A 26,865-nucleotide genomic window follows, 5' to 3' on the forward strand; every position below is an offset into this window, starting at 1 on the left:
CCATCTAACCGTGGCATTAAATCAAGGGTATCCTGTGTCAGCGGAATGCTCCCACTTCTTTGTACACCTATTAAGTTCTCATAGTGCTCGACAAATGCACGTTCAATTTCTTCAATGTCGCTGGTAATAGTGTTCTGATACGTAATTTCTCTGATTTCATTTTGTGTTGCGTATCTCCTTTCGTCACACAATGCGCGCTTATTAGGAGTTTCCCCCAACCATATCTTCTCAGCTCGCGCCCTTATTACTGCCGATCGATACTTTTCGACGTCCATAGCCTCGAGCTCACCCTTAGCTTCACAGATGTCTTTACCGTATATCCGGGGATTTGAGGCTTCCATGCTGATCATAAAATCAAGCTGGCATTGCAATTCCTCGATTTTTTCCATTTCTTTATGACGGAGCAGTGTTCCCCCTTTCGATAGCTATCAATTTGACGTCGTTCTTGAATTGGTCCCATTCAGCCGCACGCGACTTTGCTGCAATGCCGGTCATGCTTTCTATTTTTTTCTTTACTTTTTCGTTAAATATCTCGTCCCCCAGTTATTTAACATTAAACTTCCATAACTGCCAATTGAATTGCGTTTTCTTTCTCTTGCCCCCAACTGTCACCATTACAAGACTGTGATCACTAAAAGAGACATGCTTTACCTCATACTTAGTGCACATGCTCACAAAGTCAACCGTGGCGTACACTCTATCGAGCCGCGCACTGCTGCCACGCTGGAAGTGTGTGAACACGGGTCGATTTCCATTTGAAAGCAACCAGCCCAGGTCTTCCAAATCATTCTCTTGGATTAGTGCATCTAGTACCTTTGCACTTTTGTTGCGGCAAAGTACAACTTTAGCTCTGTCCTCTGCCATCAGCACACAATTGAAATCACCAAGCATAACAATACGTTTCGAACACTGCAGATAAGACTCGATTCTTTCGAAAAAGGCTACGCGCTCAGTCGCGCTATTCGGTGCATAAACACAGATCACTCGCCAGGGGTGACCAGAAAATAAAAAGTCTATAATAAGCAAGCGTCCTGCTTCCGAGATAACAATGCTCACATCAGAGATTCCTATGTTGTCACGAATGAATATCGCGCAACCACCAGATGTGCTCACAGCATGACAAATGCAAACATTGTAGCGCGTTCGAAAGGTTTCCACCATGCGGGCCGTCTGATCCTCACTCTCGATTTTAGTTTCTTGCACTGCGACTAGATCTAAGTCATTTTCCAAAAACAGGCGGCTCACTTGGTACTGCCTTCTCCGGGCCGCTAAGCCCCTGACATTCAGTGTGGCTACTCGCATTGGCTTTTCAGTATCACCGTGCATATTATGTGAGGAGCAAACGGGTCGCACAGCGCTCACCTCTGTACATGACCGCACAGCATTCGCATCATTGCAGACGGCCATTCCTTGCAGTGTCATGTCTGGCACATCTGAACCTTCTTCGACGGACGGTTGCCGGCGCGACAATCCATTGCCATCCGTGCACTTGAAAAAATTGGAGGACGCTTAAGCTTCGCCTTCAAGAGTGGGACGCGACAGCGTTCCCGTCGACCCGCCAAGGGGTATAAGACAATGCGCTACGGCACAGCGATCACTTACGATGCGCCCCGCATCGGATTTAGCGCCCACCTATCACGCGGTGAGCGTCGAGCAACGCAGCGTTCGGCGCGGAAACGAAACGTGCGCCTGAGCGAACGAAACGAACCAAAGAACTCGGTGTCTCGGAGGGGAAACGATCTACGCCAGCCAAACGTCGTGATCGGCACGGGCAGAGAGATAGATAGTAATCTAAACCGGGAGCCCGGCGAAGCGTCGTCAGGGGAGAGGGAGTCCCGCGACGCGCCTGGCAGCGGTCCCAATGCGCGCGCGGCGCGCCTCCTGTCGGGGCAGCGCCGTACATTGAGAGGAGGGGGTCTTCTGTGTTTGCCGCAAGATGGCTCTGCGTGTGCGGAAAGCGCAGAAGAAATGCAGCGGAAACGCACTTCGCAACTCGTGTAATTGTGACTTCTGTACGTTACATGTTCATAATTACCGATATACACCGCAGTATAACTTTCCACGGCTCGTTTCGAAGGCAACACCGCATTCACTAGAGGCGCGTTTGCACCGCTTGGAAGCATCGAACTCGTGGCTGAGTGGTAGCGTCTCCGTCTCACACTCCGGAGACCCGGGTTCGATTCCCACCGGGCCAATCTTGGAAGTTGCTTTTTATTTATGAAGCGCCTGCCGTGATTTATCGCTCACGGTCAACGCCGCCGACGCCGACACCCGACGCCGACGACACCGGCTTTTCTGCGACACGAGCTCCTTAACGCTATCGCGTTAAAATCTTGCGCGACATGTTGTACAGGCACCCGTGAAGTGCAGACCCCAGCGCCTACTTCGGCGCCGCGTCCGCCTCGCGTTTATCTGGGGGAACGCTGGGCTTCGGCCTGAATGGTGAGCGTCGTACCGGTGCCGCTTTCGCAGGCGGCTCCTCGGCATTCAGGCCACCACCCGGGTCGTCACTTTTCACCGTCTCGATGTGCGCCCGCTTATTCGACGATGAAGTCACGTCGGTCTCCATTGCGCTCGGCGCGTCGGGATCCGTCGATGTTGCTGAGCCTTCCTTGGCTTTTTTCGACCGGTGCAGCGCGTCCTTTGACAGGTCAGGCTGCCTTTCTTGCAGTGGCTGCTGTTCGCTAGGCACCGAAGTAACGGCTCGCTGCAAGGGGGCGGGGGCCGTTGCCGGGGGCGTTGGTTGTGGTTCCAACTTCGCGTGCTCTACTGCCTCCGTTTCCTCAGCTTCTGCCTCGTCCATGACGAGCTCAGAAGAGTCAGTACTCCTTATGGGCCCTGTGACGTTCGCGTATGTAGGCGCACGCTGACTTTCGTCATGACCGAAACGTTTGCAGCGCGAGCATCGTGGCACCCGGCACTCTCTGCGAACGTGACCTTTTCCGTGGCAGCGCAAACAAAGCGGTGGCCTTTCAGGCACCACTAATAAAGCAGGCTCTCCGGCGACACGCAGCTGGTGCGGGATATCATCACTTTTTACACCAGGCTTCAACTTGAGAATCACCAGACGCGTAGTGGAGCCCTTGTCTGTCACGCCCAGGGCGCGCCAGCGCTCTCGTGAAACTTCCGTAACTTCGCCGTACGGCGCTAAGGCCTCGCGTACATCTTCATCGCTGACGTTATGGAGGACCCAGTGCATCTTAACACGTAGGTCTTGGTTGTTGGGATCAACCACCAGGCATCGCCGGCCCTTGACAGTAATTGTTGCAGCTGTTAGCAGTTTGTTGACGGCTTCCGAGCTTTTCATTGTTACGGCCCACACGTGGTTCATTTGGAAAGCTCCCAAGGCGACAACCTCGGGGAGCACTTTCAAGCTGTCCAGGGCGTCACGGTAGTCCTCAACTCTGCACGGCCGAGCACGGATATCCCCATGCAAAAAAAACAGTATTAAAAACAATCCGACCTTTCGGCAGTTGGGGCAGCATCACTTGGTAATCCTGGCTGTCTTCAACAACAGGCGATAAGCGGTGCTAAAAGATATTGCAGGCAAACCGGATGCGAGATCAATTGGAACAAGAGCATCGGATTTTGGCACGGAAGTTGGGACAACACACCGTCTGTCTTTGCGGAGTTACAATGGACCGTGTCTCCTTCGAAATATTTGGGGGTGCCGCTTGAGCACTACGAGAGTGCCGCGCAGTACTGGGAAGATGAGACGTCGCGCGTAAAAGAGAAAACCGGAGGATGGCAGGGTCGTGATTTGTCAATGTTTGCAAGGGCAACTGTTTGTAATTTGTTTTTAATTGCCAAAGTGTGGTATGTCCTCCAATTTTTGTCGATGACCCGTGTGAATGTACAGAAAATACACAGACTCTTTGCTGTTTTTATCTGGGGTTCCACTTGGGAAAGGGTCAGCCGTACCAACTTGTTTCGTCCTGTTCGAGATGGTGGTCTTGGATTGTCGCATTTGTTCTTACGACAGATTATTTCTCGTTTTGTCTTCTTACGAGATCAAAGTGATTCATTCTTGCGTACGATGATCCAGATCCGTTTGAAAAGCGTTTTGCCTGAATTTATTGTGTCTAGTGCACAGCCTGTACACTATCGGCTTAAAGGCTACTTGCGAGAGGTAGTCGACTCCCTTCGAATATTAAAAGCTCGGTTTTCCCTTCAGTACCTGAGCACAGTAACAAGAAAGAAACTTTACAAGGATTTAGTTGACGTTATGATGCCAGTGCCATTGTGCTGAATGAAATACTATGGAGGCCCAGGACAAGATGTTTTAAAACGAGTTAAAAAGATGCCAGTGAGAACAAGCGTAAAGTCGTTCTTCTTTAAATTGCATACATCTACCCTTCCGGTCAAAACATGGATAGCCGACAAAGGAATATCTGTACCATGGACGACCAACTGTGCGCTATGTAACAAGCCGGAGACCATTGAGCACGCTTTCATTGAGTGCTGGGACGCAATTTTTTATTGGGATGTCTTGCAAAGAACTCTTAAAAAGGAACTGCCGATAACAGCACAGGGTATACGTTTCCTGCCGGTAGACAGCCATCAGGGCTTTCCGTATGACATCATAATGCTCCTGGGCCTCCATAGTCTTTGGAAGACACGGATGGCGGTAACGCACGCCGATGTGAATGCGCGCCCAGCGCGAGAAAATTTTGTTGAAAGCATTATTTTCATACGTGAGATATATCGTGTACAGGCAGATCCGCCTGACTGGTTGGGTAATCTTGATGAATTAGTGAATTTCAAGAAATTTTAGCTTGTCACGTTGGTCCAAGTAGTCCAAAGTGTTTTTATGTATGTCATTTTGTGAATAAAGAAAAAAAAATGGCTGTGGCTTAGGTAAGGTTAAGCCCAGGATGCGAAGCATACTAGCCTTTATTTTAGATGTTGAACCACTGTTTAGCCTGGTGAACTGCTGTTGCTTGGCTATATGTGGTTCGGCTAGACGAAGAAACAACTCATGCATTACTGCTTCGCCTTCAAGAGTGGAACGCGACAGCGTTCCCGTCGACCCGCCAAGGGGTGTAAGACAATGGGCTACAGGGCAGCGACTACGCGCCCCGCATTGGACGCGGTGAGCGTCGAGCAAAGCAGCGTTCGGCGCGGCAACGAAATGTGCGCCTGAGCAAGAGACGCGCGCCTTAGAAACAGCTCATTTCTAAGGCAACACCGCATTCACTAGAGGCGCTTTTGTACCGCTCTGAAGCATCGTACTCGTGGCTCAGTGGTAGCGTCCCCGTCCCACACTCCGGAGACCCTGGTTCGATTCCCACCCAGCCCGTCTTGCAAGAGTTGAGCCAAAGCCACTTCTCCTCTGTCGTGACGTCACGGTGTCACGTGGTTTCAAGGCGACACCGCCGCGCCTGAGGAGCTGGGTTGAGCTCTCGTAATATGCTTCGCATAAAAGCTCTTGGCTCAGTGGTAGCGCCTCCGTCTCGCACTCCGGAGACCCTGGTTCGATGCCCACCAAGCCCATCTTGCGAGTTGTTTTTTATTCATGAAGTACCTGCTGGGATTTATCGCTCACAGCCAATGCCGCCGACACCGACGGCACCGGCTTTTCTGCGACACGAGCTCCTTAACGCTGTCCCGTTAATACGCTTGCGTTTGATAAGTTTTCTCGCTCTCTCTCCATCCAACTTCCAGCGTGCGTCGCTCGAACACTCGTGTTTAGGCGACGCGGCTCCTCTTTCCGCTCACAGCGCGATTCCTAGGTGCAGCGTCGAATGCGGGGACGCCTCTGACGTGATCGCTGCACCGTAGCGCGTCTGATGGGAAAGCGGCCCCTGCGATGTGTACCGAGCTGCTGCCGAGGAGTCATGCGTCTGCGTGGTGCTCCCAGCGAAATGGAGGACGATCCCATCGAGGCGTCAGCCCCATGATCGCGTCCGCCTTCATGGCGCGTCGCGGCCCGCCTCTCCGTGCCGATCACGACGTTTGGCTCGCGTAGATCGTTTCTCCCTCCGAGACAACCGAGTTCTTTGGTTCGTTCCGCTTGCTCAGGCGCACGTTTCGTTGCCGCGCCGAACGCTGCGTGTGACCCAAGAGCATGCCGAGCGAATGAGCGGGCAGTGCTAACGGGGTGCGATAACGCTATCGCGTTCCACTCTTGAAAGCGGAGCTTAAGCGTCGTCCAAGATTTTATGCGTAGCATATTACTAGAACTCAACCCAGCTCCTCAGGCGCGGCGGTGTCGCCTTCAATACCACGTGACACCGTGACGTCACGACAGACGAGACACGGGGCTCCAACTCGCGGCGTCGCCTTCAAGGCTGACCACGTGACACCGTGACGTCACGACAAAGGAGAAACGGGGCTCCAACTCGCGCCGTCGCGGCGGTATATAAGCAGCTGCGCTTGCCTCTGCTAGAAACTCACGAGGTGAGATGCCTCCTGGAGACAGAGCTGCTCGTTGGAATGAGAAGCGAAGGTTGTGGCGTGCTACAGAGACTGATGAAGAGCGGGAAGAACGTCTGGCCAGGCAACGTGCTCAGTATGCGGCTCGGCGACAAGTTACTTACCAAGCGCAGCATTCCGGGCAAGTTGGTAATCCATTGCTTAAATGATATTGCGCGACATAAAAAACGACACGGACGTGAAAGAAGACGACACACCAAGCGCTTGGTGTGTCGTCTTCTTTCACGTCCGTGTCGTTTTTTATGTCGCGCAATTTTTACTTACCAAGTTTAGCCACCAATATGCTTCGCATCTGACTAGGCGTAACCAAGCTAAGCCTCAGCCAATTTTTTTTTTACGTGAACCTCCGTGCTTAGCGTTCGCGGCTTGCGTTTCTCGGTAAACATTGCGCTTGCATACGCTCCAGTTGCTGGGAAGCAATCCGGGATCTTTGAATGCTATCGCGTTCCACTCTTAAAGGCGAAGCTTAAGCGTCCTTCACTTTCTTTTCACAGCGAGTATCCGGGCTCATCGAATGAGATGTGTTTCTGTTAAAGTGCGCGCATGACACTAAGCTTGTTAATTTAGTTAGCGAATGTTTACGAATTTACACGGCCGATAAAGCTACTAACCTCGATTTCATAGCTGTGTATTAATTTGCTATCGCAATCAATGCTCCGCCTCCTGGGCGAAACTGCACCTGTTTTGTGGTTTCTGTGATATCCAATCCGAACCGTGGTATGAATCTGAAGAAAGCGTTCGCGACATCTCATCGAGGCTACTTAACATGCAGCTATTCGAAGACGCCATTGAAGACAACCTATGTGGAAGCACACATAGGTTTGTGTAATATTGTTCCTTGTGAGCAACGTCCAATGATTCGGAAGTTATATATTTTTAATGCAGAGGTGTCGGTTCTGCCTGCCCGGTGTAAACTAAAGCTGTCGGGTATCCGAATATTTCTGCCTAACCACGCGTGTTTCTCGGAAGAAGTTGAACGAAATTGTGAAATTGAGCAGTCAGCAGTTTCCCATTAGGTACAGAAATTATTTATAAGCAAGAGTGTTAAGTGCTATGCCTATGTTCTTTCACGTGACAGTGTTGAAATAGGCACGGGAAATCATACATTAGATCAAACCAGTGGTATTTTTTGCTTAACCTGGGAAGCAAGCCTATGCTACACCATAGCAGAGTCCTTCCATTTTTTTTTTCTGGTCACGAAACTGCCGCCTCAGTTTCATATAGAGCCAGCGCCCACCGCTAGAGGCGCAACCGTGCATGAGAGGGCACGCGAACGCCGCTACCACTGTGGTTGTGTGTGGGGCAGCCTCGGTATTCTAGCTTTCTCAACTTCCTCAACCGTCACTTTAGTTTCACGTAACTATTTTTAACATTGAATATGCTTAAATTACTGCCTGAGCACGTCTTCTGCCTTGATACGAGCGCATGGGACGAAAAATAAAGCCGCTCATAACATGGAGCTTGCGGCGGTCTCAGACCAAAAAAAATAGAAAGAAATGTGGGATTTTAAGATCTAGAACCGCGATACGATTATGAGGCACGCCGTAGTGGGGGACTCAGGATTAATTTTGACCACCTAGGATCCTTTAAAATGCGCCTAAATTTAAATAAACGGGTACGGCGGGAACTATCAGCCTGTGGTTACCCGTGCTCTTTCTTGAATGCTGTCGAACGACAAATGGCACGTCCGCAGTTACCCCATGCTGCCTCTAGTCAAAAGCGCGCCGGAATACCCTATATCCCGTCCACGAGTGAAGCTCTAAGCCGTATTCTGCGTTCATACAATGTTCAAGTGGCACACATTCCAAACCAGAAACTACGGCAATCACTCGTCAATGTTAAGGACAAATTACCAAAAGAGAAATTCCCAGGTGTTGTGTACGTTGTCCCATGAGCGGATTGCGACTACGTGTACATTGGCGAAACTGGTGACTTTGAAAGGCGTCTCAAACAGCACAATTATGACGTCAGAAAAGAAAATGTGAAATCCAGTGCCTTCGCTGAGCATGCCACTTCAAGCGGCCACGCAATCGACTGGGGGAAGGCACGTGTTCTTGCCAGGGAAAAAGGGCTATCTCGACGCCTTTATCTTGAGTCCCTCATGATCCAGACTACTCCACACACTCTGAACAGGAGCGATGGCAATCTGCCGTCAGTGTATGCGCGCTGCCTGCGTCACGTGTTCTAGACTATTTAAGCGAGCTGCTCGAGCACCTTTGTTTATTTTACATGTGAACAAGGCTCCCGTGTGGGAGCCGAAACGTCTTCTTTTCTTTTAAATCTTTATTTGGTCGGCGAAGTGCCCCGGGTTTTTGTTTACCCTTTTAACCATGTTTCATCCCGACCAGACGGGCTTCCGTCAAACACTGAACTTCATGCAAGAAGTTTGTTAAAAGCATGACACTGATATAAGAAATAACATCAAACGTAAGCGATATGCATTGGGGGGCAGGAAACAAACACCAGCAAACGAATGGCAATAAATACAGAATGCATAATCGATTGTTTCTATAAACAAGAAAGTGCAAAGCATAAGCATTTCATAACACATGGCAAAACAACTCTCAAACAAACACAACTAGCTACATCACAAATACAGCAATCTTTTTAAATGGCTTGTTAGAGATACCACCATTCTACTTCTTCAGCTGTTACTTGCAACACGTGTTCGGTATCGTTGTCCCACCCCACCACTTCAATTAAACAGCCCAGCACTCGAAAAATAGCGCGGCACATGCACAGAACGCACCCGATCACTCAGCTCGCCTCGCACTGCGCACGCGTTTCGGTACGCGAACGATGCCCTCTGCGGCACAGTGGCGCCGCGTCGCGGTACCTTTGGGCAGCATATGAACCTCTCCCATAGCGTGACGGCGGAGTTTCGTGACCAGAAAAACATGGACGGACTCTGACCATAGCTATCGCGGCCTTGACCAAGGATAACAAGCGCCATTCCTTTTTAAAATATGTATTCTATATTTCAAATGCCACGTGGTAAGTGGGGTGATTTCTATTGACTTGTCGACACTTGCAATGCAGATGTCACTGCCTTCACCGATACGTGGATGCCCCTATTAGCAACGATGAACTATCGGAATGTGACAAATCGTTCAATATCTACCGATGTGACCATGACGCCGACAAATAGGAGGCGTTTTAATCGCTCTTTCTGATCCATTGTACTCATATATTATACCATTTCAGTATCACGTGTAATTTGATAGGGTGTGCGTTCGTATCAGTCATCGTGATATCGCTTCATATTGTCACGAGAGGAAAAGCCAGTCAGTCATTTCTAAGCGAACTGCCGTTTACAGTTCGTTTTTACAGCAGCTACCACGCACACTTCTTCTTCCGCGACTTCTAGCGTAACTAGTGTGTGCCATTACCCCTCCCTCCAAAAAAATAAAGATAAATAAATAAAGTTGGGGCGATGTTAAATGCCACAAGGAGAAAATAAAAGAAATGAGAAAGACAACGGACGTGAAGACAGGGGCCGCATCACAAAGTTTGTGGATGAGAGTCAGATGAGTTTTCGTTATCTTGTTCAGTTTGCGATAATTGACACAGAATCGTAGTGAACCGCTTACTTCTTTCTCGTTTATCAGGTCTGACAATGCAAAGAATTCTATCAGATCTCTTGATTTAGACCCTTTTATGAGTCGCCGCTTCTTTATTAGGTTCTTTCTTATTTGCGAAAGCTTAGTTAATGCTTGACTTCATGCCCTACCTCCCACTTCAATTGCTGCTTCTGAAATCACCCTAGTTACGGTTTCATTCATTACCTCTATGTTATGTTGATGTGCTGTGTCTTACCAGTACTCACGTACGGGGCACAAACCTGGTGGCTTACGAAAAGGGTTCTGCTTAAATTGAGGACGATGCAACGAGCTATGGAAAGAAGAGTGATAGGTGTAACGTTAAGGGATAAGAAAAGAGCAGATTGGGTGAGGGAACAAAACAAGTTTATGATATCTTAGTTGAAATCAAGAAAAATAAATGGGCATGGGCATGACACGTAATGAGGACGGAAGATAACCGATGGTCATTAAGAGTTACGGAATGGATTCCAAGGTAAGCGAAGCGTAGCAGAGGGCGGCAGAAAGTTAGGTGGGTGGATGAGATTAAGAAGTTTGCAGGGACAACGTGGCCACAATTAGTACATGACCGGGGTAGTTGCAGAAGTATAGGAGAGGCCTTTGCCCTGCAGTGGGCGTAAGAAGGGTGCTGCTGCTGCTGCTGATGATGATGTTGTTGATGTTCCTGTTTTAAAGCTACATATTTCTTTGCGAGCACCAGTCTCATAAGGGTATTTGTAAGCGTATGATACACATACAAGGGAGTGGACACACACAACACTAAACTTACGCCTGAAGTTTGGTTTCCTGAGCTCCGCTACAAATGCGCATGATCAGGAAAAAGTTGAAAAGGCACACAGGTGAGGAACTAAATGGTGATCAGCCGCAGGCACGTCACGATTATTTCTGGATAAGAATTCGCGCTTCTTGCTAGACAAGAGTGATGCGACGCTTACGCACTTGTCCCTTTTCGAAACCTTGTGGGCTTCGATCATTTCTCCCCTAAGGCTGTCTGCCTTTTGCGATTACACACGATTTACCAAACGGAAGCCGCCAGCCACAGTCGCGACAATGCCCACCAAGGTGCGCACTGGCAACGATTTTGTCATCATATGTGTGTTCACGAACACGTTCGTTCAGGCACCACCCGGTTAGCCGGAAATTCTCGTTATAACTATACAAACTTTATCAATACATAACGTATGAGACGGCTACCTTCTCGCCCCCGGTAGAAAATACCTCCGTAATGCAGATCCACTTAGCCCAGTGATTAGACTTGGTGAAGAAGCTGTTCTTTCTTCACTAATTTTACTGTCTCTCTTCAATACAAGAGAAATTATAGACTTTGCTAACCTATGACCATTGCCCATTACACGGCCTAAAACTTCTACATCCCGCACTATGTTGGGATTGGCAGAGAGTATGAAATCTATTTCATTTGTTGTTTCTCCAATAGGGCTTTTCCAGATCCCCTCCCTGTTACTGCGCTTCCTGAAGAAGATATTCATTATTAGGTATCTGCGAATTGTGCGAATTCTCTCATCTACTCTAATGTCCTGCTCACTACAGAGAAGCATGGACGAGTTCCCGGGTACGGATAAGGAATTAGTACAAGCCCTTAAAAACTGACATATCGGGCAAGACACCAATACTACGAGGAGTCCAATTAACTACACGGGTGTAAAAAACGAGAGCCTCGCCGCCCCAATAACCAAGGGAGAGGTCTTTGCGGGAGCTCAGGCGGCCAAAAGAAATACTAACCCTGGTGCAGACCAAATTACAAACGCAATGATTAGGAACCTCAGCGATAAGGCCATAGAGGTAGTGACAAACCATTTTAACGAACACTATTGGCTCAAAGGGAAGATCCCTGATGAATCGAAAGAAGCCAAAATTATAATGATACCGAAATCCGGGAAGAAGCCATCCCTGCAGGCACTGAGACCCATATCTCTGACGTCGTGGATGGGGAAGCTTTTTGAACGGGTTATTCCCACTCACCTTCAAAACTTCATAGAGGACAAGGGCCTATTCCCAACCACTATGGTGGGTTTCCGAAGTGGCCTGTCCACTCAGGACACATTCCTCCTATTAAAAGGGGAAGTCCTGAGCTCCGTACTCAAAGGAGGAGAACATTTAATACTAGCCCTTGATCTAAAAGGAGCGCTCGACAATGTCTTGCATAAAGACATCCTATCCGAATTAAACAACATCGGATGCGGTGGAAACACCTTAAATTACATAAAGGCTTTCCTAACAGGGAGGAGTGCTAGAATAAGCGTAGCACAAGTCACGTCGGAACCTTTTCAGATGCCAAACAAAGGTACCCCTCAAGGAGTCATCATCTCTCCTCTGCTCTTTAATATCGCGATGAAAGGACTCGCGCGGGCCCTGGTTGATGTACCGTGGTTGAGATGCACCTTATATGCGGATGATGTCGCTTTATGGGCAACGCGCGGATGCCTGGCTAGCAAGGAGCAGACACTTGAAGAAGTTGCAACAGCAGTTGAAAATTTCGCCAGGGCCAGCGGGCTCAATTGTGCCCCAGATAAATACGAAATTATCAGGGTACATGAAAAAAAATACAAAAGTAATGGACATATAGATACAAATTGAAGGAGTGAAAATAAAAGAGGTAACCATTGCAAGAATTCTGGGTTACCGGGTTCAGAGTAACGGAAGAGTAGACCACACAATAAACATGTTAAAATCAGCGACGAAACAAGTTGCCAAAATGAAACAAAGAATAACGTATCACAAAAAAGGAATGAAGGAGGCGGATACAATTAGATTAGTACAGGCCCTTGTATTCAATAAGGTAACGTACAGTCTACCTTTCCGCACTCTAAACAAAAGTAAAGAAGCCAATATTGAGTCTATTATTAGGAGCGCCTAGAGGGTGGACCTAGGGCTGCCGGTAGGCACACCAACCCAAAAACTATTAGAGCTCGAAATACATAATATCTACTCTGAGCTGAAGACGGCGGTACTGACCACGCAGAGAAGTCGTCTAAGCCAGGCGAGGGTGGGGAGAGAGATACTCACCAGGGTGGGCTTCCCACCGTACCCCCCTAACCTGGACGAGGTACTGGTGGCAATCACGGATCCCGTCCGATGCAAGATCTCGGTCACTCCCCTGCCCAAGAATGTGGACCCAAACCAAAACAAAATGCGGAAGAGTGCGTGAGATGGCTTGGTAAACACCTAAAAAACAAAACAAATGTTTTGTATGTGGACGCTTCCAGGTTCAACTGCAGTTGTACGTACAACTGCAGGTACAACTGCCGTAGCAACAGTAATTGGCAGCGACAGGAGAATGTTAATGAGTGCCTCCCTGTACACGTCCTCGATCGCCAAGGCGGAATGCTTTGCCTTTGCCCTGGCGATGAAAGAGCAAGAACGGAGGGAGGAACCACACACGATTATCACCTCCGACTCGCAAGATACGCGCCGTTTCTTTTTGAATGGCGGCCTCCCGATAAAAATTAAAGATTTCCCGGGCAGGATATTGACAAACGGATACAAGTTGATCTAGTGTCCGCGACACACAGGCCTGGAGGAAAATGAGAGTGCAGATGCTTTTGCTCAAGGGCTCACGAACCGAGCAGAGCCTCGACAGCACTGCGAATCCCGCCAAACATTCCAGAAGGAGTGAAGCGAGGAGGACAACGACCTATCCCGAATTACCCCTCACGAATTTCTTGCTCTCCAGCGCGGCACGCGACCAAAATACAGCACCGCCCATAAATCATTAGAAGGGGAGTACACCATAGACCTCCGCAGGATTCAAACGGGGGTCTTTCCAAAGCTACAAATATGTAACAAAATATTTCCAATGCTGTTTGGGCACACCTGTCCGTGGTGTGGCAGCCCGCCATCGCTATATCACATTTCCTGAGGCTGCCAAAATAGACCACCATATTTAAATACCTTTTTAGGGAAGTTTTACTTATCGAACACTTTGGAGAAATGGGAGGCACAACTCGCCAGCTCCGACCCGGAGGTGCAGCTTTCGCTTTTGGATCACGTCAGGCAGGCGGCAGCAGCCAGTGGAGCCCTGGACTTGGGGCCCCACCCATCGAGCTCATAACCTTTCATCCCAGCCCTTTCAATAAAGTTATTCGTCCTCCTCCTCCTCATCTACTATTCCTAGAATCGATGCCATAGTTGCCGATTGTTGTTCACCAGCCTACTTCTTCCCTACTCTTGCACTGAAATTGGAGCGTAAGCTTGTACTGCCTTTCACCTGTATCTCCTATTTAGCTTTATTTTGACAACTGCTGCACTCTCATTATTTTTGTAGAATTTGTCAATGTTGCCCGCTATGTGCTTATGAATGAGAAATCCTACCCCATATTCTCTCTTATCTAGAAAGTCTATGTAACAGAGGACCATTAGTAAGCACGGTAGTACCAGTTCTTTTAAGTTCACTAAGGGCGATGATATCCCAGGCGGTGCCTGATAATTACTCAAGTAGCCCCGCTAAGCTAGCCTCACTCGTCAGGGTTCATGTGCGTTGACAAGTTCAGTTTCCAGTGGTGGCCTGCCCGGATCTAAAGATACTTAGCACTCTCGCCCGCGGCGAAGGCATCACTGCCGCCTTGGCCAGATGCTCCACAGCCGCTGAGTACTGAATGCCACGGGTTTATTTCAGGAGTCATTCGGCAGGTAGTGGCCGAATACTACACCAGGGAAACCAATTGCTGTTTGGTAAGGGAGTGTCTTTTGTTGAAGCTTAGTTTGGTTGCACTGGTAATATTATAGCTCCACAGGCTTTCGGCATTTTTTCCCGAAAGCCAGTGTTTAAGCTTTAAAAATGTAGTGGCCTGGACGAGGATTTGTACAAATGACCTTCAGATTAGAAGCACGGTGTTCTAACTCTGCTACGCGCTACTACCTTTGTTGCACATAGTCAGTGACTAGACGAAAAGAAAGGAAGTTTACAACAGCAGAGTTTAGGGTCAGTTGGTAATGCAGGTTTGACCACAGTGAATCGTCATAGACGGGGAAAAAAAGATGAGACAGACGGGACAAGCACTTGTCTCGTCAATCTTACATTCTGTCCAGTCTATCGCGATTCACCGTAGTAAAATAAGTTAAATGAAAGATTCCGTGAAAAATATTTAACCATACCGCTATCAGATCGGCGTGCCCAGGATACGTCTGTAAGTGGACATTGAATACTCAGGTATTGTGTGCGGACCAATATTTTTTGTTACTCAGAACAGAGATGCGCATACTTTATTTATTTATTTATTTATTTATTTATTTATTTATTTATTTCGGATACTTTCCTGGCCCGAAGGCATTACAGAAAGGAGTGGTAAGTGAAAAAAAGTACATAATTATACAATAATAGGTATTACAAAATGGCAGAAAATACAGCGGTCTTGAAATTGCCAACGTCAGAAATGGCAGCGATGGAGGGAGGAAGGTCGTTCCAGTCGCCGCTGGTTTTAGGAATAAAAGAACCATGACACATCTTTGTTCTAAAATATGGAATACCAACTTTACACATGTGATCGAAACGGGATGAAATGTATGAAGGGCGAGTAATAAGATGATCCTTTAATAGTGGGTTGCGGTGATGCAGCCTGTGGAAAAGACACAGTCTAAAACATTTACGGCGCAATGAAAGCTCCGGTAATGTAAGTGTGTTTTTCATGGAAGTAATGCTGGCGCAACGGGAATAGTTAGATAAGATGAAACGTGCTGCGCGATTCTGGATGGATTCTAGTGTGTTTATCAGTGTGATTTCATGGGGATCCCATACGGTGGATGCATATTCTAGCTTTGGTCGCACTAATGTTTTGTAGAGGGTAAGCTTTATCGGCATAGACGCAGCAGAGAAATTTCGACGCAAGTATCCAAGAACCCGGTTAGCGTTATTAGTGACGTGTTTGATGTGCGTATGCCATGATAAATTACGTGAAATATGGACACCTAGGTATTTGTAAGAGTTGACGGATTCAAGAGAAGTATCGTGAAGTAAGTAAACACGCATGTTGTCAGTGTTAGTGCGGCTTGATACATGCATTGTTTTAAATTTATTAACGTTTAGTCGCATGACCCATTTACCGCACCAGTGGGATATGCTTCTAAGATCGTCTTGAAGCTTATTAGAATCAGTGTTGTTAGTTATTTAGCGATAAATGACGCAGTCATCTGCGGAAAGCCTGATAGATGAATGGGAAATGCATTTAGGAAGGTCGTTTATGTAAATCAGGAAAAGCAGGGGTCCCAGTACTGATCCCGGTGGTACACCCAATGTTACGGAAGTGCGAGAGGATGAACATTCATTAGCTGAAACGTACTGAGTTCGATTAGACAGAAAGCTTTTAATCCAGTTTAGTACATTAGGGTCAATGTTAAGCATGTAAAGTTTAAGAATGAGGAGATCATGTGAAGCAGTGTCGAAAGCTTTTGCGAAGTCCAAAAACACGCAGTCTACATCGAAGCCCATATCAGTATGGGTAAATAGGTCATTAGTGAAACATATGAGTTGCGTTTCACATGAAAATGTTTTTCTGAGACCGTGTTGTTCAGTCGAAAAGAAGAAATTAGACTCAAGGAAATCAATCAGATGAAAATGTATAATATGCTCCAATATTTTGCATAGTATACTTGTCAGTGCTATAGGACGATAGTTATTGGGGGAATGAGTGTTACCTGATTTAGGGACCGGAACAACCTTGCCAAGCTTCCTATCGCTTGATCAGCATATAAGAATGACCATATAAGCCAATTCACGGTTTCCCTTTAAAACACTGTATATATATATATATATATATATATATATATATATATATATATATATATATATATATATATATATATATATATATATATATATATATATATATATATATATATATATATATTTTCCATTGACTAACCCAGCGGGCCGCCATACCAAACCAGCGCAAGGAGGACGGTTTCGTCAATGACACGTCTGTGTGTTGCACAGCAGTGCACGAAACTTTAAAAAAATTCGCCTGAATTTGGCTGGACCACAAGATGGCTGAGGTTTCTCCCCACTTTTGCGAAGTGCCATAAGCGCGCCTTCTTTCATTCATTATATCCATGCTGTCCGCTCCAAAAAAAAAATTGCTACTAATTAACGCTTCTCCTCTATCTGCCTTGTCTTGGGTTGTGCACTTGCTGATACGTTAAATTATGAAGAAAGCTGACCATCAACACAGTTTGTCTGTCTGTCTGCCTGTCGGTCTGGTGATAACAGCGTCGGTTTTGATCAATTGGCCCTTTGGGTTATCCACATCTATGCCGCTCACACAACATAGGAAGTGTAGCTTTCTTGTACACGCATAGCTTCAAAGATTATGCTATAGCAAAGACCTTTGCGAAACTCTCACCGTCGAGACTGGCACTTGTTACACTGGCCTGCAGGGGTAGCAGGCTGGCCTCGAGCACGGTGGCGATTCGGTTGTGCGAGAGGTCGAGCACGCGAAGCGCTGGCAGCTCCTCGCCGAAGTCGACAGGCAGCGTCGTCAGATGGTTCCGGCTGCGCACGGGCACCATAAACATAAAACACGTTGAAGGATCGACATTTGGGCGAGTAGGTTCTGGCTGAACATCTTGAACATCTTGAACATTATGACGTAGGGAAACACCAGGTACAACAGAACCGGCATGGATCAGCCCATTTTTAACTATTTTATTTCCAGTAGAATACAGACTCTTAGGGTGTCCCAACTAACGTTAGCGAAGTTGTTCAACAATACAACCAGGTTAAGAAACATGTTGCAAGATACTATTTCAAGACTTCAATGTGTTCGGTCGAGCGAATACCATAGGAGTTATAATTTTATCTTGCATCGTTTTTCGAAATATTTTCAACAGCTTAGCTAAAGTTAGCTGGGACACACGGGTATATAGAGGTATACAGAACATGTCCCTTCCCATGTTCGCCTTTCCATGTTGGTTCTTCATTTCGTGGTCTTTTGCTGCACTCTAATTCTGGTACACCTATTATACACTTTTCTCTTGAGGGATAATGGCAACCTGCTGTTCATGGTCTGAGAAGGTCTGCCAAACGCACCCCCGCCCACTCTTATTCTTATGATTATTTCCGTCTCATGATCCGGATCCGCCGTCACTACCTGCCCTAAGTAGATGTATTCCCGTACCACTTCCAGTGCCTCGATACCTATTGTAAGTTGCTGTTCTCTTCCGACACTGTTAAACATTACTTTAGTTTTCTGCAGATTAATTTTCAGACCCACCCTTCTGCTTTGCCTCTCCAGGTCAGTGAGCATGCATTGCAGTTGGTTCCCTGAGTTACTAAGCAAGGCAATATCATCAGCGAATCGCAAGTTACTAAGGTATTCTCCATTAACTTTTATCCCCAATTCTTCCCAATCGAGTTCTCTGAATACCTCCTGGAAACACGCTGTGAGTAGCATTGGAGAGATCGTATCTCCCTGCCTGACGCCTTTATTTATTCGGATTTTGTTGCTTTCTTTATGGAGGACTACGGTGGCTGTGGAGCCGCTATAGATATCTTTAAGTATTTTTACATACGGCTCGTCTATACCCTGATTCCGTAATGCCACCATGACTGCTGAGGTTTCGACAGAATCAAACGCTTTCTTGTAATCAATGAAAGCTAATTGACAACAAAATTGGCTGATCCATCTTTGAGAGGAACTGGTCGTAATACGAAAGTGAAACGTGTAGCCTAAGAAGCCGTACAAATACATGCGTATAAATGTCCGGTCTTATTAATTAGAACCTATTGAATAAGGTCATTTGCTTATAACTCATACATCTAATTAGCCGATGTGAAACATATAGGATCCCATAGAAAATCCCGTTTTTCGCCTATAGCATAGTATGTTATTGAATATGGGAGTTATGGGGATTACGGGTTTCTTGCAGTGGAGCAGTATCGATAGAAGGGTGAAGCAGTGACAGCGATAACAGGCACGGAAGGCGTGTGCTGCTACGAGGCCTAAACACCACCTCTGAGCCTACCACGTGTCATTGCTTCGGAGCCGACGCTATGCTAGATGTGTATGTGGCGAAACAGCGTCGTTAGGCCTTACTCACACCGCCGTCAAACGTTTCGCTTCGTCACTGTCACGTCAAGAATAAGTACAACAGGCGCGACTGAGAAGTGTACTAATCGGCGACGGCGGCGTTGACGTCGACAGCAGCATTGTTTTGTGTTATCATACAGGAACATGTGAGGCTTGGCTAACTCAATTAACGATTGGGCGTTGAAACGCCCTTCGTCATTGTCCATGTCGCACATTTCAGCACCACCGAAACGCACAGCTCAATATTCGATGTGCCACGCGTGGAACGCAGATATAAACAAAGCAGCAGCCGCTGCTGTTGCCAGCTTCAGCTTTCTAAAATGGCTGTTTTTCGCGACGAATTCTTAATTTCTGATTGGTCCATTTTATAGCGGCGGGGCTCCGTCACCGTGATGGCGACGGAAACGTAAAACGCCGGCGACCCGTCCATGAGGAGAAAAGAACTCGGAAACCCTCTCCTTTGAAGAAAACCGGTGCCGTGATCGTGACGCAACGGAACGTTTGACGGCGGTGTGTACGATTGTGTTCATTCAAAGAATGCATGTGGGTTGTTTGGTGGCGCAAGGGCCAGGTACGTGCGCGTACATTTGTACATGCCTATCGCTATGCGGTACACGTTAGCACGAAGATGGCATTTGTACTCCGGCGAAGAAATGGTAAAACAGACAAGCATGGGCGATCATGAAGTCAATAGAACGTAGCACAATTTCCACCTGGCGTTATATGCTACGAGGAAAGTGCTGTGGAAAGATGGCCTGTCCTGGAGATAGCATATTCTAATATGGCGCCTCAGAACGCGAGCTGTCCCAACAAAAAAAGAGGAGAAAGTAACGTGGGGGGTGCCTCAAAGAGCTGGGTGGCTTTCCAGCACGAGTGGTATGCGTGCGATCGTGTCGTAAAATGATTTGTTCAATAGAAATGCAATAAAGCGAAAAACCCTATCTTGGCGTATTGGTCACATGGCTGTGTGTGACATCAAAGGCTCCATTTCTCGATCGGTATAACATTATTTCAACCTAGTGCAGCGGTGCACTAGGTCGAATTTTCCATCGGAATAAAAAAAAATTCCCCGTGTTGATAAAATTGCATAAATAGGCCTGGAGTGTGGCCTGATCCCGGTGACCAGAACCGGTAACTCACTCCCTCACCGAAGTGGGATTGGCCACCCTGGTGCAGTACTTGGCCAGAACCTTCTATATGAACACAACAATCAAACCCCGGCCCTCAGTCCCCAGCAGCTGCGAAGCAACTGACCAAGGCGGCAGTCAGACCTGCGACGCAGCAGAGGGCGCTAAGAATCCCTGGCTCCGGACAGGCCACCATTGCAGTATGAACCTGGCAACGTTTAGCGCTAGAACGTTATCTAGTGAGGCGAGTCTAGCAATGCTATTGGAGTAATTAGAGGACAGTAAATGGGATATAATAGGGCTCAGTGAAGTTAGGAGGCCAAAAAAAGCATATACAATGCTAAAAAGCGGGCACGTCCTGTGCTACCGGGGCTTAGCGGAGAGACGAGAACTAGGAGTCGGATTCCTGAATAATAAGAATATAGCTGATAACATACAGGAATTCTATAGCATTAACGAGAGGGTGGCAGGTCTTGTTGTGAAACTTAAGAGGTACAAAATGAAGGTTGTACAGGTCTACGCCCTACGTCCACTCATGATGACTAGAAAGTCAAAAGCTTCAATGAAGACGTGGAATCGACGATGGGTAGAGCAAAAGCAAAGTACACTATACTGAAGGCGACTTGAATGCCAAGCTAGGCAAGAAGCAGGCTGGAGACAAGACAGTGGGGGAATATGGCATAGGCACTAGGAATAGCAGGGGAGATTATTAGTTGCGTTTGCGGAACAGAATTATATGCGGATAACGAATACCTTCTTCCACAAGCGGGATAGCTGAAAGTGAACGTGGAGGAGCCCAAACGGCGAGATTAGAAATAAGATAGAACTCATACTCGGCGCTAACCCTGGCATCATACAAGATGTGGACGGGCTCAGCAAGGTGCGCTGCAGTGACCACAGGATGGTAAGAACTCGAATTAGCCTAGACCTGAGGAAGGAATGGAAGAGACTGGTACATAAGAAGCCGATCAATGAGTTAACGGTAAGGGGGAAAATAGAGGAATTCCAGATCAAGCTACAGAACAGGTATTCGGCTGTAACTCAGGAAGAGGACCTTAGTGTTGAAGCAATGAATGACGATCTTGTGGGCATCATTAAGGAGTGTGCAACAGAACTCGGTGGTAACTCCGTTAGACAGGATACCAGTGGGCTATCGCAGGAGACGAAAGATCTGATCAAGAAGCGCCAGTGTATGAAAGCCTCTAACTCTTCAGCTAGAATAGAACTGGGAGAACTTTCGAAGGTAATCAACAAGCGTAAGACAGCTGACATAAGGAAGCATATTACATATATAATTGAACATGCTCTCAGGAACGGAGGAAGCGTAAAAGCAGTGAAGAAGAAACTAGGAATTGGCAAGAATCAGATGTATGCGTTAAGAGACAAAGCAGGCAATATCATTACTAATATGGATGAGATAGTTCAAGTGACTGAGGAGTTCTATATAGATTTATACAGCACCAGCGGCACCCACGACAATAATAGAAGAGAGAATAATCTAGAGAAATTCGAAATCCCATAGGTAACGCCGGAAGAAGTAAAGAAAGCCTTGGGAGCTATGCAAAGGGGGAAGGCAGCTGGGGAGGATCAGGTAACAGCCCATTTGTTGAAGGTTGGTGGGCAGATTATTCTAGAGGAACTGTCCACCCTGTATACGCAATGCCTCATGACCTCGAGCGTACCGTAATCTTGGAAGAAAGCTAACATAATCCTAATCCATAAGAAAGCGGACGCCAAAGATTTGAAAAATATTAGACCGATCAGCTTACTGTCAGTTGCCTACAAACTATTTACTAAGGTAATCGCAAATAGAATCAGGAACACCTTAGACTTCCGTCAAGCAAAGGACCAGGCAGGATTCCGTAAGGGCTACTCAACAATAGACCATATTCACACTCTCAATCAGGGGATAGAGGAATGTGCAGAATATAACCAACCCTTATGTATAGTTTTCATTGATTACGAGAAAGCATTTGATTCTGCTGAAACCTCAGCAGTCATGGAGGCATTACGGAATCAGGGTGTAGGCGAGCCGTATGTGAAAATACTGAAAGATATCTATAGCTGCTCCACAGCCACCGTAGTCCTCCATAAAGAAAGCAACAAAATCCCAATAAAAAAAGGCGTCAGGCAGGGAGATACGATCTCTCCAGTGCTATTCACAGCGTGTTTACAGGAGGTATTCAGATTCCTGGATTGGAAAGAATTGGGGATAATATTAATAGGGAATACCTTAGTACCTTCCCATTCGCTGATGATATTGCCTTGCTTAGTAACTCAGGGGACCAATTGCAATGCATGCTCACTGACCTGGAGAGGCAAAGCAGAAGAGTGGGTCAAAAAATTAATCTGCACAAGACTTAAGTATTGTTTAACAGTCTCGGAAGAGAACAGCAACTTACAATAGGTAGCGAATCACTGGAAGTGGTAAGGGTATACATCTACTTAGGGCAGGTAGTCACGGCGGATCCCGATCATGAGACGGAAATAATCAGAAGAATAAGAATAGGCTGGGGTGCGTTTGGCAGGCATTCTCAGATCATAAACAGCAGGTTGTCATTATCCCTCAAGAGAAAAGTGTATAATAGCTGTGTCTTACCAGCACTCACCTACGGGGCAGAAACCTGGAGCCTTACGAAAAGGGTTCCACTTAAATTGAGGACGTCGCAACGAGCTATGGAAAGAAGAATGATGGCTGTAACGTTAAGGGATAAGTAAAGAGCAGATTGGGTGAGGGAATAAACGCGAGTTAATGACATCTTAGTTGAAATCAAGAAAAAAAATGGGCATGGGAGGACATGTAATGAGGAGGGAAGATAACCGATGGTCATTAAGGGTTAAGGACTGGATTTCAAGGGAAGGGAGGCGTAGCAGGGGGCGGCAGAAAGTTAGGTGGGCGGATGAGATTGAGAAGTTTGCAGGGACGACATGGCCGCAATAATTACATGACCGGGGTTGTTGGAGAAGTATGGGGGAGGCCTTTGCCCTGCAGTGGGCGTAACCAGGCTGATGATGATGATGATGATGATGATGATGACGACGACATTATTCGGTTTGTATTAAATAGAAGATAGACCACAACCTGGCACCTACCTAGTGGCGAGTTTGCAAGAATGAGTCAAAGAGTGTTTCACATGAACACGTACAGGCTCTATCATAGCATACCAAATCACGCGCACGCACACAAAAGAAAAGCGTTGTGACAGGGATCAAGTGCACGTCGTCGGATGAACGAACATAAATCGAAAGAGTTCACTGGCTGAGGAGCGACGCGAACATATTCAGGGAGGGCTGCACTACGGCATTGTTTGTGACTTCATTCCAGTCAGTTACTGCCCTTGGGGAAAGAAAGGCGAGTGTATCAAACAGTTATGGCGACTGTAAATATATCTGACTGCTCGTGCCTGCCTTTCTTTAATAGCTTGTCCCACAGAAAACGAGAAATATCTTATCATATATTTGCCTTGTAATTCCCTCAATGTAAGACTCAACATTTTAATCCTTAATTTTGTACAGGTAGCGTGACTACACTTAACAGAGATAGAAATCTCCCCCCTGCATTGTCGACATAATCTGCCCATCCATATTTTTACAACAGATCATTGACCATCTGCAACTACGTTATACATGATTTTCCTTATATATGTTGTTTATATTTACATAGGTGTATTAATGTCTACATATATAGGCTTTGATATGTGTGTGTACACGTGTGAATATACTTGAATATGTATTCTATGTATTTGTATATATATGGGCGCTTGAACTTGAACGTTACTTGAATGAGAGTAAATTCTAATCTTGTTCATAGTAAAATATTTAGCGCGCACAATTGACAAGGACACAGTGAAGGCGGACACACGAGTGCTTACTCACAACTATTTTATTTTCCGAAAGATAGATAACATATGTACCCCAGCTATCAGCGCTTAGCATGTGCAACAAGAGTGGTCAGTAAAACAGGAACAGAATAAAAACAGACTAAGAAGGTTCATCCAGTATTTAAAAATGCAAATTCATTTTCAGTGATTGCAACCGATGGTTGCCTTTTGCATTTTTCAGCGCACTTTTTCATATGAAATGCTTCTGTGATTTCACTTGTTAGTTTATTTGTATTTGAAAACAAAATGTCAGTGTTAAAAAATACCGGATCACAATGACATAGATTACAGTGGTTCGACAAGTGCGAACGGTTTTATTTTCTGAAAGAACGTTCATGTTCTTTTAGACGGGTGTTTATGCACCGACCGGTTTGTCCTATGTACATGTTGCCACAGGTCAGCGGAAGCCGTTACACACCACCTATTCTGCATTTTGTGAATTTTTTATCGTCTTTTAGGTCGCAGCTGCATTTTTTTACCCTATTGTCTAACTTATTGGAAATAGCTTGGCACAGTTTTTGCACCTTGCTAGGAGCGCTGAAAACCAATTCAACGCCATACCGGGTGGCAACACTCTTTAACCGATGGGAAAAATAATGGACGTAAGGTACAACCACAAGGCGCTTTTTGTTCGTGCTAAGCCTGTTCCTTGAATCTGTGGGTTGTAAACCCTTTACTATTTTTATTACCTTATCGGCCGCTCTGACTGTTTTTAATCTGTTTCTGCTTTACTGACCACTCTTGTTGCACATGCTCAGCTATGATAGCTGGGGTATATATGTTCTGCATCTTTCCGAAAATAAAATAGTTGTGAGTAGGCGCTCATGTGTCCCCCTTCACTGTGTTTTTGTCACTTGTGCGCGCTAAATATTTTACTGTGAATTCGTACCAACTCACCCGACTATCAGTTCTGCTGCAGTTCGAATCTCATACCCATCCCTTATGTAATACCCCTGAAATCGGGGGGTCATTAAGGAAAATAAACTGAACTGAACTGAATTGAAATGATGTGCGTTCGAAGTTGTTATGTAAGCTCTACTGGCAGTTTTTATATGCTTTCCATTTGACGAATTTTTTGGTTTGTCAAATGATAACGAATGATTAAAGCGTAGTCTAAAGTTCACTACGGAATTGCAATAAATGCCAAAGGGCACAGGAGTATTCAAACTGCGTGCTTGCCTTAGGAAAAAGAGAGGGTTTAGGTTAGACCAACTAGACACCAAAATAATGTGTTTTCCATACCACAAGTTCAGAACATCCTTAAATGATAGATTACAGCAAATCTGTATATGGCTAGGATTATATGCATGTTTGTTCTCTATGAACAAAAAATATCATCATGAATGGCTCTTGCCCCGATGAATATTCTTGCTCCCGTCATCAAGCAAAAAATGCAACGGCTCATAGCCCCGTAAGGCACAGGCTACCAACATTCATCAAAGTGAAGCCAAATGCGATTATATTCTTGCTAATCACGCATACAACATACAGAACAATATGCCGAAAACTGTCATCATGAATGGATCGTACCCCTGTGAGCAATAGCTCATATCTTTGTAAGCAAGCAAACAATGCAATGACTTATAGTCCCATAAGGTTCATGGCTACTCAATTTGCGCGACTTAGCTGCGATGACACTACCCCTGCTTTTGTCGGTGACTTCAATTTGGATGTGTCCGTACCAAAAAGGCAGCCGTTTACGCGTTCCGTGTGCGAACACAATGCTTGCGATTGCACACCGATCTGTCTACAACAAGGAAAGCGCAAACCGATGCATTTGCGGTATTGACACATCCTCATTGAAATCGCCAACAACGACAACAGGGGTAGTGTCATCGCGATCCGGCCCAACCGACCACCCAGCGGCGTACGTGCAATGATCTGACATTATCAAAGATTGTGATTGCAGTTGCGAGTGAAATAATGACCACCAATCAAGAAAACAAATGAGTATGCGTACCTTTCGTCACCATGACGACCAATCAAGACCATAAATGAGTTCGTATCTTTGTTTGAAATTATGTTATCACTTCCGTGTCGTGTGATAAACAGCTTCGCTGGTCAACCACCTTCACAAAGTCGAATGGCTCATGAATTTCAAGATGAGGCACTGTCTTCTTCTGAGTAAAAATTCATTACGACGATTACGACAGTCCCTAGTGCGAAATTTGAGCGGAGATGTATACGCATTTTCATTTCGCAACATATTGGCTGGCGCGGACAATCTGTCTCGTGTGGCACGTTCCAAATGGAGCGAAGTGTGATGCGACTGCCTCGCTAATCGAGAGGCAGCGCATAGGTCATGCGCAGCCGCGTTTCACGGCAGGCGCCGCACACAGAGCTCCCGTTTCTTTTCAGTAGACGGTCAAAGCTGGCGAGCAAAATTTTACAGAACATACGGGCTACGCCAGAGCCAATGAAGATGCCCTGCTTTTGTATGTACAAGTGATTTGCGAAAGAAATTAGGGCAGCACCAAGATCACTTTTCGGCAGCTCGAGGACGTGTTTTTTACGGCGAAAACACATAAGGAAGGACTACCGTTCAGATGTATCGTCAGGGAAAGAGGGGCTTGGCAGATCCATGTTAGTGGTTTCCTGCAAAGGAATCTTATGAAGCATCGTTCCAGCGCACAATTGAACAGGGACGAGGAGAGAAAGACAACACGAACGCCGGACTTCAACTAGAACGACGTTTCCTAATGCTAATCATAACCAACTAGCCCAGCTGTCCATACTTAAGGAATCTTAATAGTTTAGGTGTTGAAGACGCATTTGCTTGCAGGAA

At 46.4% G+C, this 26,865-nt stretch overlaps 1 protein-coding gene across 3 annotated transcripts in view; it reads right to left on the reverse strand.

Annotated features, from left to right (window-relative positions):
- Positions 1 to 26,865, reverse strand: part of LOC135896268 (carboxypeptidase N subunit 2-like) — a 490,754-nt gene that overhangs the window by 135,659 nt on the left and 328,230 nt on the right. For 2 of the 3 annotated variants that reach the window (XR_010562657.1, XM_065424626.2), the window contains exon 2: positions 17,387 to 17,535. Coding sequence is in view for 1 of the 3 variants with exons in the window: in XM_065424626.2 (XP_065280698.1) it covers positions 17,387 to 17,535 (149 nt within the window). In the remaining 2 variants the exon portion in view is untranslated. Of the gene's footprint in view, positions 1 to 15,328; positions 15,464 to 17,386; positions 17,536 to 26,865 lie in introns of those variants that run through there. The other variant, XR_011513793.1, reaches the window with a different exon arrangement.

The sequence above is a fragment of the Dermacentor albipictus genome, chromosome 4 (assembly GCF_038994185.2).
Source record: "Dermacentor albipictus isolate Rhodes 1998 colony chromosome 4, USDA_Dalb.pri_finalv2, whole genome shotgun sequence".
NCBI classification, from domain to species: domain Eukaryota; kingdom Metazoa; phylum Arthropoda; class Arachnida; order Ixodida; family Ixodidae; genus Dermacentor; species Dermacentor albipictus.